Raw genomic sequence first — 15,858 nt, 5'->3', positions numbered from 1 at the left:
GACTAAGCTGGATGAGACATATTCATAGTTATTGAATAAGTTTGGAATAATTTAGAGGTGTCAAAATTATCCATAATCCACAATCCATCCAAATCTATTCATAAGAGCTAATGGATATAATCAAATGAATAATATTGATAATGGATGGATTCAAATTCATCCATTATATCCAATGAATATACGTAGATAAAACAAAAATTCAAAAAATATTTTTTTGCTTTTCAATTTCATTAAATATTTAAGAAAATTAAATTTAAGCAAATTCTTCTATGATTCTCACTTCCACATTTAATATTTATCATTTATAAGATATGTGTATATAGTTAATATTAAAAGTTTATTGCAAAGTACTAAAGTACATAACATATATAAATATGACAAAAAATGTATGCACTGACATTTTATAAGTGTATCATCCTCATTTATATTTAATCAATCATAATTGTCTCTTAAAAAAAAATAACTCAAATGAGTGGTGGATGATTTAGTGATTATATATAAATCTTCACACTCATAACGCATACATATTACATATAAGTATTTGTTAAAAAATTTACACTAGAACCTTAAACATCATATACTTCTAGAATATTGCAAAAAAATGATTGTTCTAAAAGTTCAAAAAAGTACTTTTTAAATAATCACTTTGTAAAAAAATCAGTATTTAAAAAATTGATTTTTAAAAGGTGATTTTAAAAAATGTTTTATTGAGATAATACTTTTTAAAATAATGATTTTCTTCAATAATTTTTTTAGTTACAATAAAAAAACAAATACATTGGATATCCATCCATCCAAATTCATGAAAATAGAGTCATGGATGAATTGGATGGATTGCAATACATTGGATATGGATGAATAACTTAAAATATAATTTAATATAGATTGATGAATCGCTTCCCATTCATCCACCCATTAACATCCATATCCATCCATGTACCGTGCTCCTAGATGAGTTAGTTAGACTAAAAATTGGACGCCTGAATGATTTGTATAAATCATCTGAAATTTCATGCACGAAAACCGGAATGGAGTGGTTCAACTTTGGTCAATTCAAATATTTGCATGGATGCAATAGTAATCAGTAATTACATCTGTTTAAGAGCCTAAGCTAAATGGTTTATAGTCCTTAAGATCTAGTATGATACCAGCCACTGAGCCAATAGTAGCCAAAGCAGACACAATGAAACATAACACACTCAACATTTGAAGAAAAACCCATTTCCTACTCCATTTTGGGATCTTCATCTGTAGGATATACATCTCCACAGGGAAGTAAACTGTTAAAGGCCAAAAACCCAATGCTCCAATCAGTCCCAAAACATCATTGAAGAAAGGAATCAACATTGATATAACAGTGGTTGTGATAACAAACAGTGTCCTCCAAACCAACCTAAATAAATTTAGATTATAAGGAGAAAGGCCAGGAATTGAAATCTTGAATGTTCTGTTATCAACTTCGGGCCATTTTTTTGATACCTCTTTCTCAACATATGCAAAGAGTGGTTGTACAAACACTTGGTATCCTCCAACAAGGTGAATTACTATAGCAGCATTACCAATATCAATAAGCCAATATGGGTTAGTGAAACCAAGTCCAGTTAATACATTCCCAGGTACTGTGTCTCCAAAAGCAGCATACCCAGAACAACCACAAAGCAAATAAAAGAATGTGGTTGCTAAAATGCTTATCTTTGTAGCCTTCTTTATTGTTTGTACTTCAGATGGTGGAGATTTTATAGTATCCTGTGTAGTCAGAATATTATTATTAGTTCATGTTTTTCTATATATAAAAAAGTTGAGCTGAAAATAGAGAAGTACCTGAATTTCAATGAGGATCATTGAAAATGAATAGGCAAAAGCTATATTACCAAGACCTTGAAAAATTCCCCATATTTTTTGGTCCTTGGTCACATCTCCAATTCTTACACCAGTGAGAGTACCCTTGAAAGTACGGTTTTCTGTTTATGGAACAAGAAATAGGCTAAATTGTAAGTATTTTTTGCTTCCATTGTATATAAATTATACGGAAAAAAAATTGGTAATTCAAAACAAAAAATAAATATATGCATTAATAGTATATAAATTTTATATAATGTTACTACATTATCTATTATTCATATTTAATAATTATTGTCTCCTCGAAAAATAATAAATATGAATTACAAAGAATATGTTGGTTGTATATAAATTGTTTTACCATGCACATTTATGTACTGTTATGCAATAAAAAAAAAGTCGAGTAATTGACTTATAGATCATAAAAGACTCTCTATAACTAAAGGAAATTATGCAAACTTAAACAAACAAAATATTATTAGAAGGAATAAAAAACTTGTACAAAGAAATTAAAGTAGGAACATAACCTGCAACCTTGGCAATTCCAAGACCAAGAGCAATTGTGGAATAGGTGTATGACATGATTGCAGCAACAATTGAGAGCCACCATATTTCATGAATATTTGGAATTTGAGAGCAGAAAATTTGGACTATGCCAAAGCTTATTATGTATGGGTTTGCTGACATATGACATGGGTCTGCCCCCTTAGAATCATGGAAACAGTTAGACCTTCTTATTGCCCTGTTCACCAAAATGGGTATGTTAATTTCTTTTTAATGATGAGAAAAGAATACATGTGTATTACATATTATTACTATATCATTCACTATTTATATTTTATTATCATTGACTATGCAAAAGAATTAATACAAATAAATAGTTGATAATACATTAATTATATATAAACCTGTATAATCATAATACACATATATTACACTCTTTAGAAATAAACTATCAACCAAAAACTTTGCATTAGAAAGAAATATGTATATAATTAAATTATACTAAACAGCACAAAGCTTTTTTTTTCCAATTAACCAATCAGGTATCATCGTATCATTGTATATAAAAAATAAAATTAAAAGTCATTATATAAGATAATGTATGAAGCATCACAAACTTTATACCAATAATGCATCAAAACATTACACTAAGAAATAGGGGATACGATAATCACATGCCACAACACATGTTTCAAAGAAAACTGTGTGTGGTCAGGCTTTAAAAAGACTTTAACTCCAAAGGTCAAAAAACGGACGCATAAAATTTTAGTAGTGGGAGTGACACATTTATTCTCCTTAAACCCCATTTCATTCAGTGGCACATAAATATCTAACATTAAAAATACATTATTTGTTCTTATTCTGCCCTTAAGTGTTGAGGGCGTCCTTAGAAAAATGAAACCAATGGGTGATGTCCTTAATTGTTGCATGGAATACATCTGTTATCTACCAGTTGTGTTAGTACATGTGTTATTCACATGCAATTAGTTAAAAAATATATTTTAAATTAAAACATTAATGATTCTAAGAATTCGCAATTGATAACACGTACATTTAGCATAAGTTATATTACATTAGATGTGCATCCAATTGTTGCATTGTGCTACAATTGGTCAATTGCACTAATGTCCTTAACACTTCTTTTGGCTAGAAACAAGAAAGTAAGAGGAGAGAAATATGTGAGAAGAGTTGAAAAGACAGAAATATATATATATATATATGAGAAATAAAGTGAATTTTAGTGTTGTTAGATGATATAGAAAAAGAAGAGAAACAAGTGATTTAGTCTCCCCCACTCCTCCTTAGATAATGATTTGATATCCCAAATTGTGTCTAAATCAATGAAAACATGTTATGTCAATCAGACAAATTAAATATTCATTATTTTTTATATTTTTTATTCAATATCAATGGTCGGAACATAATTTGATATATCAGATTTTGATCCATCTTCCCCTCCTATTTTCTCCTTCACATGAGAGAGGAAAGAAATTTTTTGGGTCCTATTCTATTTTCATTATCTCTCTTTAAACTCTCCCCTAAATCAAATGAGAAAAAAATATTCTTCTCTCATTCACTTTCTCTTCTGTTTTTACTCTGCTGAGTGTTCTACTTGTTGAGAATATTTAAATAATAATAAAGATTGAATAAAGAGAGAATGGTAAAAAGAAAGTGGTGAATTGTAATTAGACTCTGTGACTACTATAAGAACAAAATATGAGTTGGTCATTGAAGTAAAAATAGAAAGAGTTGCTTAATTGATCCAACAATGTAAATAATTATAAAATAAATTGTGTGACTCACTTAAAATGTTTTTTGGTACATCCTTAAATGAAGTTTGAAGAGAGAAAATGGTAAAAAGAAAGAGGTGAATTGTTATTAGATTGTGGAACATTATAAGGAAAAAATGTGAGCTACATATTTAAGTAAAAATAGAGAGAATTGTCAAATAGTGTAAACAATTATAAAATAATTGCGGGACTCATTTAAGATAATAAATTGATTACATGCCCTTAGCTTAGAGTGTCTTGTGCCAATAAAAAAAAAATACATTTCAATTGGGTAATATAGACAAATCAGGGATTCTCCCATGGATTAATAGTACCTAAGTCACTATTTCAAAGTTTTAAGTACCAAATCCAAAATGGGGAAAGTTGCAAAAAATGTCTGTATTTCCCCGGAAATAGCACATCTATAATTAGCGAATATGTGAAATAAGAAAGTATGTGGGATATATTCACGATAAATTTAATTTGAAATATAGTAGAGTCTTAATCATTGATTATTCAGTGGTAGTTAGAGATGTATTTCAAATTTTCAATGATAAAGTTATTTCACTTTTTAAATTCAAAAGTGGTGATGACTAAATCAACAATTACAAGATAAAACTGTCAAGTTAGGTATTTAAAAACTAGAATCAAGTAATTCCACTTAAATCTGATTTCTATACACGTATCTAATAAAATCGTTTAAAAGATAAATAATCATTACCTTTAACTTATATTTAATTACTTTCTAACTATACTATGTTAGCTGTATTTAATAAAATAATAATAATTTGTGGAACTAATGATTTCAAAGTAACTATAGGTAATTAACTCACATCATGCTGATAGAAGCTCCAATTGTGTATCCTATTGCAGTGCCGAAAAGATTAGAGTACTGTGCTATCCCACACCATGTTACATTCCATCCACCTGCAAAACACAAATCACTATATTCCATGCTAAAAAAATTCACTAGAATCAACACAAAAGGGCTTTTTCTTCTTCTCAGTTTTTAACAAATCCACACATAAACATGTGAATTTTATATGACAAAGTGTGCTGATGTAGTACAAAATAAATTATTTTTTATAGAAAAGTGAAAAAAGAATGGTCTTCATTAGGAAAATAAGATAAATGACTTGATTCATAAGATGTATCAATTATCATTTTAATCGTCAACTTCTCCAATGATATACAACTTATTATCATAATATCAGTTATTATTCTTTTAATTAATTGAGAAGAATTTGCAAATTAATAAATCTGGTGGACAAAAAAGTTAGGTTTTGTTTTTGGCAAATAAAATTTCAGTATCATACAGTAGGACATTGGTCCTCAAAATTCAACATAAAGAAAGAAATCACGTTCATTTAAGAAAAAGAGGAAGAACCTATATATTTGCATAAAAGTAAACTACACCAGTAAAATCATATAAATCACTTTTGTTCTATTAATTAAAACATCACAAAGAAGAGGTCAATATAATTGCATTCACCTCCCCGGCACCAACAAAGTAGAAGTATGATATAGAGATATAAATTTGAAGATGGTTTGTGTAAATATAAAAATATAATTTGTATAATTTCAATAATCTCCAATATCAATATAATTTACTCTTTTCATAATTATATTACTATATGTTACCTAGAATGGAGCTAACGGCGTCCATGAATGTATAGTTTCTGGGTCCAGTAATGGGGTCTCCAGTTCGATAACAATCAGCTAGAAATGCGGAAGTGTACCATGTGACAACACTGAAAAATAACATCACAACAATACCAGCAACCCAACCCATCTGTGCTATGGACCAAGCTAAGGACACTACCCCAGATCCTATAACTGCTGTTATTATATGAGAGCTTGTAATCCAAACGCCTCCTGCATACAATCATCATATATATTTTCTCAATTTCAATCAAAAAAATAAAATTAATAATACAGATAAAATTCCATCAACTTGTTTTTCTCTTTGTTAATTTCAGGGATTCAATAGATAGGAGTACCACTTGTTCTCCTAATATTTTATCTCTTGGTTAATAAAGTTTTCATTACTGCTAAAAGAAAAAAAATCAGATAATTAAATTTCTGATATGAAATTCATGTATATCGAAAAAAATATTAGAAGAATTACAATAGATATCATATCGTTACATATTAGTCATCTGTTCTACCATGGAAGAGCAATACTTGAAAACAAAAACATTACCATATATAATTTAAGGTGTACCTGTTCGTTTAGGACGGCCATCATCATCATAGTATTTAGAGTCAATTAGTGAATCAGCACCTTCACGGTGGCTAAAGTTGGTTTGGAAAGTGTTTTCAACCATGGTTTTACAAAAATCAAAATCAGAGGAAATAGAACATGCACCAAAAATCAAAGACGTTCTTAGGATTATATTGCAGCACCAAGAAAGCTAATTTATAGTGAGTTATTGATAAGGATCAGTTTCGACTTTTGATGTGTTGGGAGGGTATTATCTGGGCTTAAAAATTTGAAGAGTTAATTAATCTAACATTATCTACTGAAATTATATGAATTATCCTCATTTTTTATGCTTACTCGAATCACCATTAATGTTGTGCATGCATTACATTAAACCCTTGTATGAGATATATAAATGTAATATTTTAAATAAAAATGTATCATATATGAATAATTTTAAGGAGATATTGTTTAAATAACTCTCATACCGTTTTGCAAAAAAACAAAAAATAATGAAAACATATTGACATTTATATTATTTCACTACGCTTATCACTATTTTGCAAAGAACAAAAAATAATGAAATACAAAATATATCACATTTTTTTTAATTTAATTACGCTTATTACACATTATTTGTTTAAAAGGTTACTTTATATATTAGGTAAGGATAGTCAATATAATGCATTTACAAAATTCAGGGTAGTTTGTGTATGTACAAAAAAAGAGTGGTGATTTGCATAATTTCAATGAAACTCAAAAGGCATAAGTGTAATTTACTTAATTTTTAATTATCAACTTCTTTTGTTAAGTTGTTTTTATTTATTGTTTTACACACAGCAGATCCTATCACTACATTAATTGTTTTTTTTTTTTTATATTATAGGAAAATATCAACTGCTATTTTTTTAGCAACAAAAATATAAAAATAAACTTGATGTGTGAGAAAAATGTTAAGGAAGCAAATAACTTATTTACCTCTATTATATATATGATAGATTAGGGATGATGATGGAGTCAGATAAGTATGAGTACTGTTTTTTATGTACTCAATGAATTTGTAATTTTAATTAATATATTAATAACCAATATATAGAAATCATTTTTACATAAAAAATAGAACTTTAATATAATAAATTTATGATTAGAGTCAAATCAATGTAATTTATTATGCAATAATAATATATAATGAGAAAATAGTAATAAAAAATATATAATATATAGAATATTTAATTAAAAATGTATTTATAAATATGCAGGTAATACGTGGTGTCATAATGTGTATCATAAAACTTACTTTCACTCATAAACTATTATTATATGTATTGTTGTGGATATTTCAGGGTATTGACTTGTCAGATTTTTTTCATCCTAATCAAAAACTTTTAATATAAAAATCATTAATATATAATCATGAAGGATGAAAATGTTACTTATAAATACTTATTTTCTTCTCTTTTAATAAATTAATAAGTTTTAAAACAAAGAAAAATACTCAAAAAATTAAGAATGCTTAGAAAGGTGGGATATTGGTCCTTTTAAAATCAGATTATTTTATCTAGTGTTACAATGGTGAGCAGTTATCTATACTATATATAAAATCAAAATATCTTATAACTACCTACATATGGTATAATTTTGTGTGTGTCTATTTTACCCTTCTAATTAACTATTACTATAATGTTTTCTCACACAATAAAAGAAATATTAATGGAAGTTATAGTAAGTTACATTCACAAAAAATATCAAATCACCAATGTGATTTTTAATATTAGTTTTAGTAATATCACAATTCATTATCATATTTTCTATTACATAAATTATAATATTATCTATACTCAATAAAAAGTAATATAATTCACTAAAATAAAATATTTAATATTAAAAAATAAAAATGTGGGTCGACAGATACGAAGTGACTACCGACACGCTAGTTATAGATAAAGGTTACTTTGTGCAGTTATTTCAGTTATGTAATCAACGCTTCTCAATGGGCTGGGATCCTCACTGGAGGGTCCATTACTGGAATGTGAGGATCAAATTTATTTCATCATTTGTAATAATTTTTTGCCTAAAAATATTTTAAAATCTGAACCATCATTTTTTTTAAAGTCCATATATTACAATCTTATATGGTATTGGACCCTCTACTAATGGAGAGGATCCATTTTCCTTCTCAACTCTTTCATATTTATTTTTACCAGTTTTCTTCAATGACACCATAAAAAAGTCATACGAATTTGCTATAAATTAAATTTTAATATAAAAAAGAATTAGAAGAAAATATGTAAGAAATATATATAGTAATAAATAATAATAATTTATATGCATATTTTTTGCCTGTCATGTTGATACTTGTCATTTTTTGGTACTATTAAGAGTATCCCTTAACCTTTTTGGATTAACAACTAATCTCTTTTGAGGTTCGAGATTGTCCCTCCTAATAAGTGTCGCTATTAGGAATCGAATCATTGAACTTAAACTTCCAATGAAACCTTACACTACTATACCAACGTCTTGTTGGTCTAGTACGTGCCATTTGAAAATAGAAAACGTCAATTCACAAACAAATAATCTATACTTATTATATATATATATATATATATATATATATATGAAAATGGTGTAAATACTCATTGTAAAATTTTCATTTTCATATTTTGCTCTTAACACTTTAATTTCTAGAAAAAAAATCAATAATCATATGTAACCACCACTAACATATTAATCATCCTGTCATCTTCAATCTATTTATTTACTATATAACAAAATGTTTACTCTATTTACTATTTCCTATTTTGCCATATCAGCTAGGGACACATGTCAACACCTCATGCAATGTTTACTCTTGCCATATTAGCTAGGGACACATGTCAACACCTCATGCAAAGTTTTCCTCTAAAAGCTCCTTATCTCTTACTATACAACCTTACACACAAGGTCAAAACTATCATTTGCTATATGTTTAAAAAAATCTGAACATAATAACTCATTAAATAAATAATAAATGTGAGATAAAACATTGTGTAGTTTTTCTCATATTTGTTCCGGTTTTCGTTTCGTTAGGGTGTCTCTTCATTTCTCAACACATCTATCATCTTCAACTCTCAAACTCACTTACAACTATGATTTTCTATTCTTCTCACATATATGATTTTCTATTCATTTAATTTATGTCTTTGTTGGTAAATATACTTTATATTATTTCTCAAATTTTGTTCAACAAATTTAAGATCTTCAACTCTCAAACCAACTCAGAGGTATGATTTTATTTTTATACTCTTTCATTTTTTTCCATTTGTGGTAGATATAATTTTTTCATCCTATAAATTTTACATATTTTATTCAACAAATCTATCATCTTCTACTCTCAAACTCACCCACGGATATGATTTTCTATTCTTTTAATTACTGTCTTTGTTAGTAGATATACTTTATACTATTTCAAAATTTCATTTCACATGTATGATTTTCTATTCTTTGAATTTATGTCTTTGTTGGTAGTCAGTAGATATACTTTATATTATTTCTCAAATTGTGATCAACGAATTTATCATCTTCAACTCTCAAAACCAACTCGCATGTATGATTTTATTTTTATACCCTTTCTATTTTTTATTCAATTGTGGTAGATATAATTTTTTCATCATATGAATTGTACATATTTTATTCAACAAATCTATCATCTTCTACTCTTAAACTCACTCAATGATTTTCTAATTTTTTTAATTATTGTCTTTGTTGATAGATATATTATATACCTTTCAAATTTTTAATTTCTTTGTAAACTCTTTTAATTTTTATTTTGTTGATAGATATAATTTCTTCATCATATAAAATTTTGCATCATTATTGTTTTTTCTCACATGATGTATGTTAATTTTTCCCCGATGTGTATATTTTTGTCAGCTAAAATATGGATTGGTCATGATCTTTGTTTCAACATTTGCACAAGAGAAAACTCACCTCCTCGAACACAATTATTAGAAATTGCAATTACTATGTGAGTGTACAAGAATTATGGATTGGTCATGTTATTTGTTTCAGCATTTGAAGAAGAGAAAACACACCTCCTAGAATATAATGATTAGATGTTACCATTAATATATGAGTGTAGAAAAATAATGTCTTTATTTTTATTATGTGTTTGTTGTAATTCATTTTTAATGTAAAATTGCTTTGGATTTTTGGCATTTCTATAACGCCTTGAAAATTTCTCTAACCACAATGCCCCAAAAATGGGTCAATTTTTTTTTGAATAATAAATATAAAATTATTTTCCTTATATTCGATTCCTTTTCGGGACATCACATTAAGTAATCTAAATTGCAGAAAAGATAACAATCGTTACCTAATGGTAACAAAAAAAAAACTCAGCATATCGTGGAATAATTCTTCATTGAAATAACATAAATATTTGTACAAAAAAACAAAGCGAAATAAATCTTTGTCTAAACTGAAAACATACAAAATGGGATGAGCCATTCAGCACATCATGAGTACCCTACACAGATACCCGCCTTAAAAGCAAAATAGAAATGGAAATGGCTACTAGTGACTAGCTCCGGTGCTCGCAGATGCGCTAGGGCACTCGCTTGGGTCCTCCCGTGTCTCAGAATCGGAGGAGAGGACTACCAACTCAATGGAGTCCTCTATACAAACTAACTCCACACAATGCTCCTCTTCGACTTCCAGCTCTTCCTCTTTAGCCTCCATCTCCTCTTCCGGATCATTGGACGCACCATGCGACCTACTTCCCGCTCCCGCATCTTCCTGAAGATCGGGCATCGTCCATTGAACAGCACCCCTCCATGGCGGGGAATTGAGCACGTCGTCCCAACTCCGTCTCCTAGTAGATGGCCCTACAATAGTGGGTCCGCGAGGAGTCATAGTCTGGATGGATGGTGCAGCAGATGCTAGTCTCCGAGCAGGTAAAGTGAAAGAAGCCTCCAAGTCTGCATGATGTAAAGGGAAGGTCATCATAGAGCCATCACAAACCATCTTCAGCTCTAAGGCACAAGGGCATGTGTAGGTATATCAATATCCGTCACTGCTCCATTTCCCTCATGGGACATCGAGAATCGATAGCTCTGAATTCTCGTGGTACGGTCCATCTGAACGAGAACGTGAACCAAATACAAAGAGAAAGAAAATGGAGTAAGACATCTAATGAATATTATTCATTGACGGCCTGAAATTACACATAATATCATATCCAGATAGACACACATAATATACACAATATATTATGTATACAAAATTGCAAATGATGAATGATATTATATCTCAAACTATGAGAATCAATATCCATGAACTCAATGTATGAATGCTATGTTCATTTCCTCCATCCTTACACCAATATCCTCCCAATAAACTATTCGGAAATAACCGAGAGTACAGGTCCCATAACAAGCCGATTTGAAGGCACCAAAAATATTCCTCACAAGGATATATGACCGATATTTTCTGAAGAACTATCCGTTTCAGGATGGTGTCATATCAAACACTTTCTGGGCATCCCTCTCATCGATCCTAATTGCAAAGAGGGGTTGTTAGTGATCATATAGTTTACGCTGTGAGAGCTGTCCAATCTAACAGAATACCTCATCCAGGAATACAAGGGACTCGTCTCACCTAGACTTGCCCTCAAGACTTTGCTGATGAATCACCATCATCACCGTCCATCTCAACATCATGGGGCTCGTTCGTCTTACCAATGAGTTTAGAGTTTTGAGAATTCTTAATTTTTATGATGCACTTATCCATGTAGAATGCCACATGAAAGCCTTTGTCACATAATTGACTTATGCTTAGTATGTTGTGTTTGAGTCCTTCGACATATATTACACCTTCTATAGTTGTTGAGGATGGCTTGCCAATTCTACCAACTTCAAGTATTTTTTTCCTTTGTTGTTATCACCATATGTGACATAGCCTTTGTCCCTTGGAGTAAGGACAGAGAACTTATTTTTATCGCCTGTCATGTGCTTGGAGCAGCCGCTGTCCATGTACCATAAGTTAGAGGCGTCTCTCAAATTATTCTGCAAAATATGTTAAGTTTTATTAGGTACCCAATATTCTTTGGCTCCTACATGGTTAGTACCTTTCTCAATCTATCTATAATGACCTAGGGGTACACCATATTTTCTAATCATGCAAGTATTTGGTGTATGCCCATGGTATTTACAATATGTACATGTGGGTTGATGATTATGTATCCTAGATTTATCATTACTATGTTCAAATGCATGGATACTTTGTTTTTGAAAGTTTATCTTTGTTAAGACTGTTAGGTATCAGTGGTTACAATACACCTAGAAGGGGGGGTTGAATAGGTGTCGCGGTTAGAATTACCGCTTTTCGCAAATCAACACTTAATGCTGAATCAACCCTATTTAATCGATTAAGGACAAAAGGATAATCGATTATAAGCACAGACTTAATCGATTAACACAAAAAACAGTTTTAAACAGAAACTATTTTAATCGATTAATAGAAACAGTATAATCGATTAACACAGGAATTTTAATCGATTAAACAGAACCAGTAAGCAATTACAGAAACGATTAAATGCGAAACAAATAACCGATAACAGAACGAATACAGAGCTTACAAATTTGTATATCAGAATAGCTTGCAATACAACAAAAGAACAGAATGTATTAGTTGAATCAAATATACAAATTAAATCGATTGAAAAACAGTAAAGAGAGAGAGAGAAACAAATCCTGCAAATCGAATTTTTATCCTGGTTCGTTTGCTGTCCACTGCAAACTACATCCAGGCCTCCCGGCTGACTTGGGAGATTTCCTTCACTATAATCGAATCAATGTAATTTACAAACACATTATCCAATTACAACACTTAGCAAATGACAAGAAATCAAAGAAACTATCCAATGGTTTGACTCCCTTCCTACCGATAAAGAAAACGTTTCTTTCGGCGTAGCCCCAGCCAAAGAATCTCTCGTTCTTTCCTTTTCTTACACTCTAAGCTATGAAGAAACACACAATCTCTACTGGTGATACGACACCAAGAGATTCCCTTTCACAACAATTACACAAGAATTACAAGAGTAATATTAAGCTATACCTAAGCTCAAATACAACATGAAGGCTTTACTCTAATGCACATTTAACACAAACACATGTGAAATGACAAGTATTAGTTATGAAAACAGAAGTTACAGAATTATAAAATTCATGAAAAACGCATCAAAAATATGCATGAACATGTGAGGGAAAACATGAGAGATTATAACATGAAATGCACTCAATCCTAAAGCAAGGAATCTCTCATTTCTAAACTCACTAATGCAATTAACAAATAGATGCAGCAATTAACACGTAGAATGCTCTAACTCTCTAATAAATGCAACATGCAACTTATGAGATTAATTCTGAAAACGCAGTTTATAAAGAATCAGTCCAGAACCCCAGATAATCGATTAAATACCTTCTTAATCGATTAACGGGACTAAAAATCATAACTGATTCTGTTTTTCAGTTTTTCAGTTTTAACAACTTAAAAATCAGTTAGGTTAATCGATTAACGTAAACCTTTAATCGATTAACTGCATTACAAAAACGTGTTCCAGTGGCAACCACTTTACACAGCAGTTGGGTTAATCGATTAAAGGTATGGTTAATCGATTAACACTAAATAAAATATGTATTTTCAAATAGAAAACATCAAATATGTTATGCACTTAGATAATACATGTTTGACACTTAGTTTTATGCCTAGAATGCATATATACATGTATTTATGTAATGCATGAACATATTATCAAATGAACATATCTCATGGATGAAATGATTTAAAGATAAATGCATATGAGACATGTTTTAGGTGCCCTAAGCCTTCGACTCAACTTAAACTAGAAACTAGTCTAAGCCTAGTACCAAATAAAAGACTCAAGCACGTTGGATTGTTGGTTATCTTCAAGCACTTTTAGGCACACGTTGTCCTCATCAAAACCATGACGTTCAAGGAGAGCTTTCCAAAGTGTTCCTCTTGACATGCACACTTTCAATCTCCCCCTTTTTGATGATGACAAACTCTACATCAAGTTCATCAATTTTAAAGTAACAATTGCTTGATGAATAAGCTTGAAGATTGTGTTGGCAAGGTTGATGGAATGCGCACATTTATCGGAAGCTGTTATAACGATCAACCTGCACAATTGAGAAGCAACAAAACAACCTTTCTCCCCCTTTTGACATTATCAAAAAGATAACCCAGGTCAAAAAAGCTAGGAAGAGATATTAGTTAATCATAAAACAATGTTAATGAATTAATTTGGGTTTTAACAAATTAACCTGTTTCATTTATGGGTAAATTGAACAAATGCGCTTTATTGGACAAAAAAATAGCTAATAAGAAGTGAGAATGGCATACAAGATTTAATCAAATATTAAGCATTGTAAGCATTATTAAATCTCAAATGATCAAGATCCATTCACTAAGGCAAATAAGCTATTTTGACATAATTATAGCAAAAACAAAAACATTTGCATAGCATAAAGAGTAAAGAAAGTCATGAAATAGTACAGGCCATAAAGTCAATATAAAAGACAAAAAGCAAAATACGAATCAGTTCTGAAAGCAACAACGATAACTAAATCCAGAAGGTGCCACAAGATAAAAATAAACCTAAGGATAGGATAACCTAGGTCTAAGGTCAGCTAAACTAAGGTTGAGGCGGAGGATAGACAGGCTGATCATCAGGCACAGCAGTGTTCTGATTTCCCTGGATAAGCATAGACAGCTTCTGAAATTCTGAGCAGAACATGGCATTCTGAGCCTCAGCGGTAGACTGAATCATAGTCCTCAGCTCCTGAATTTTGTTATCGGTGTAGGCATTCTGACGTTCCTCGTATTGCTCCATACCTGCAAAATAAGAGTCCTTCAGCCCTTGGAAGTGCAGATCCATGCGGTTGTTAAGTCGTTGTTCCATGGCTTCCATCTGAGCTAAACCAAACACAGAGCTCTGAGGTGCTGTTCCAGACGACTCCCCCTGATTAGTTGCATTCTGATTACCCAAATCCTCCTGATGCTCATTATCCGACAAGTCCAGATCAAAGGTGGTATAGTCCTCCTGATACTGCCATGTAGTACCATACTTGTAAATTCCCATCTTATGAATGAGACTCTCACCCACCAAGTGATCTTTATCAGTGTACTCAGTAATGATGGTATCAGAAATGTCAATGCGCAAATAATCAACAATGCGGGATATGAAAATGCTATACGGGAGCAGCTTGGACTGAGACAATGAAACGCTGTTCATGATTTTTAGAATTTCCTCAGGCCAATTGATCATCACGTTATTCTTTACAGCATACATGAAACGCAAATCATTCACAGTAGGCTGTGCATGATTAGTGTTCCGCTGCACTAATATGTAAGCAATAACATAATGCAATAACCTGTTCTATTCTCGTCCTCATCCTATCCGCATCCTCATCGTCTTCCTCATCTTCATTCTACTCCTCATCCTATCCTCATCCTCATTCTCGTCCTCATCCTATCCTCATCCTC

At 30.7% G+C, this 15,858-nt stretch overlaps 1 protein-coding gene across 1 annotated transcript; it reads right to left on the bottom strand.

The window, feature by feature from the left end:
* Positions 1-1,030: 1,030 nt before the first annotated feature.
* LOC109340185 (amino acid permease 3-like) lies at positions 1,031-6,485 on the bottom strand. The gene is made up of 6 exons (XM_019577785.1): positions 6,337-6,485; positions 5,754-5,987; positions 4,946-5,039; positions 2,367-2,581; positions 1,822-1,961; positions 1,031-1,746 (listed from the first exon to the last, which is right to left on the bottom strand). Exons 1-6 carry the CDS (start codon positions 6,437-6,439, stop codon positions 1,099-1,101), a joined length of 1,434 nt encoding a protein of 477 aa, XP_019433330.1. The 5' UTR covers positions 6,440-6,485; the 3' UTR covers positions 1,031-1,098.
* Between the last annotated feature and the right edge of the window lie 9,373 nt (positions 6,486-15,858).

This window comes from Lupinus angustifolius, unplaced genomic scaffold, assembly GCF_001865875.1.
Source record: "Lupinus angustifolius cultivar Tanjil unplaced genomic scaffold, LupAngTanjil_v1.0 Scaffold_147_29, whole genome shotgun sequence".
In the NCBI taxonomy this organism is placed as follows: domain Eukaryota; kingdom Viridiplantae; phylum Streptophyta; class Magnoliopsida; order Fabales; family Fabaceae; genus Lupinus; species Lupinus angustifolius.
Note: the sequence above shows the minus strand (reverse complement) of the source record. Positions and strands in the feature narration are given on the sequence as shown.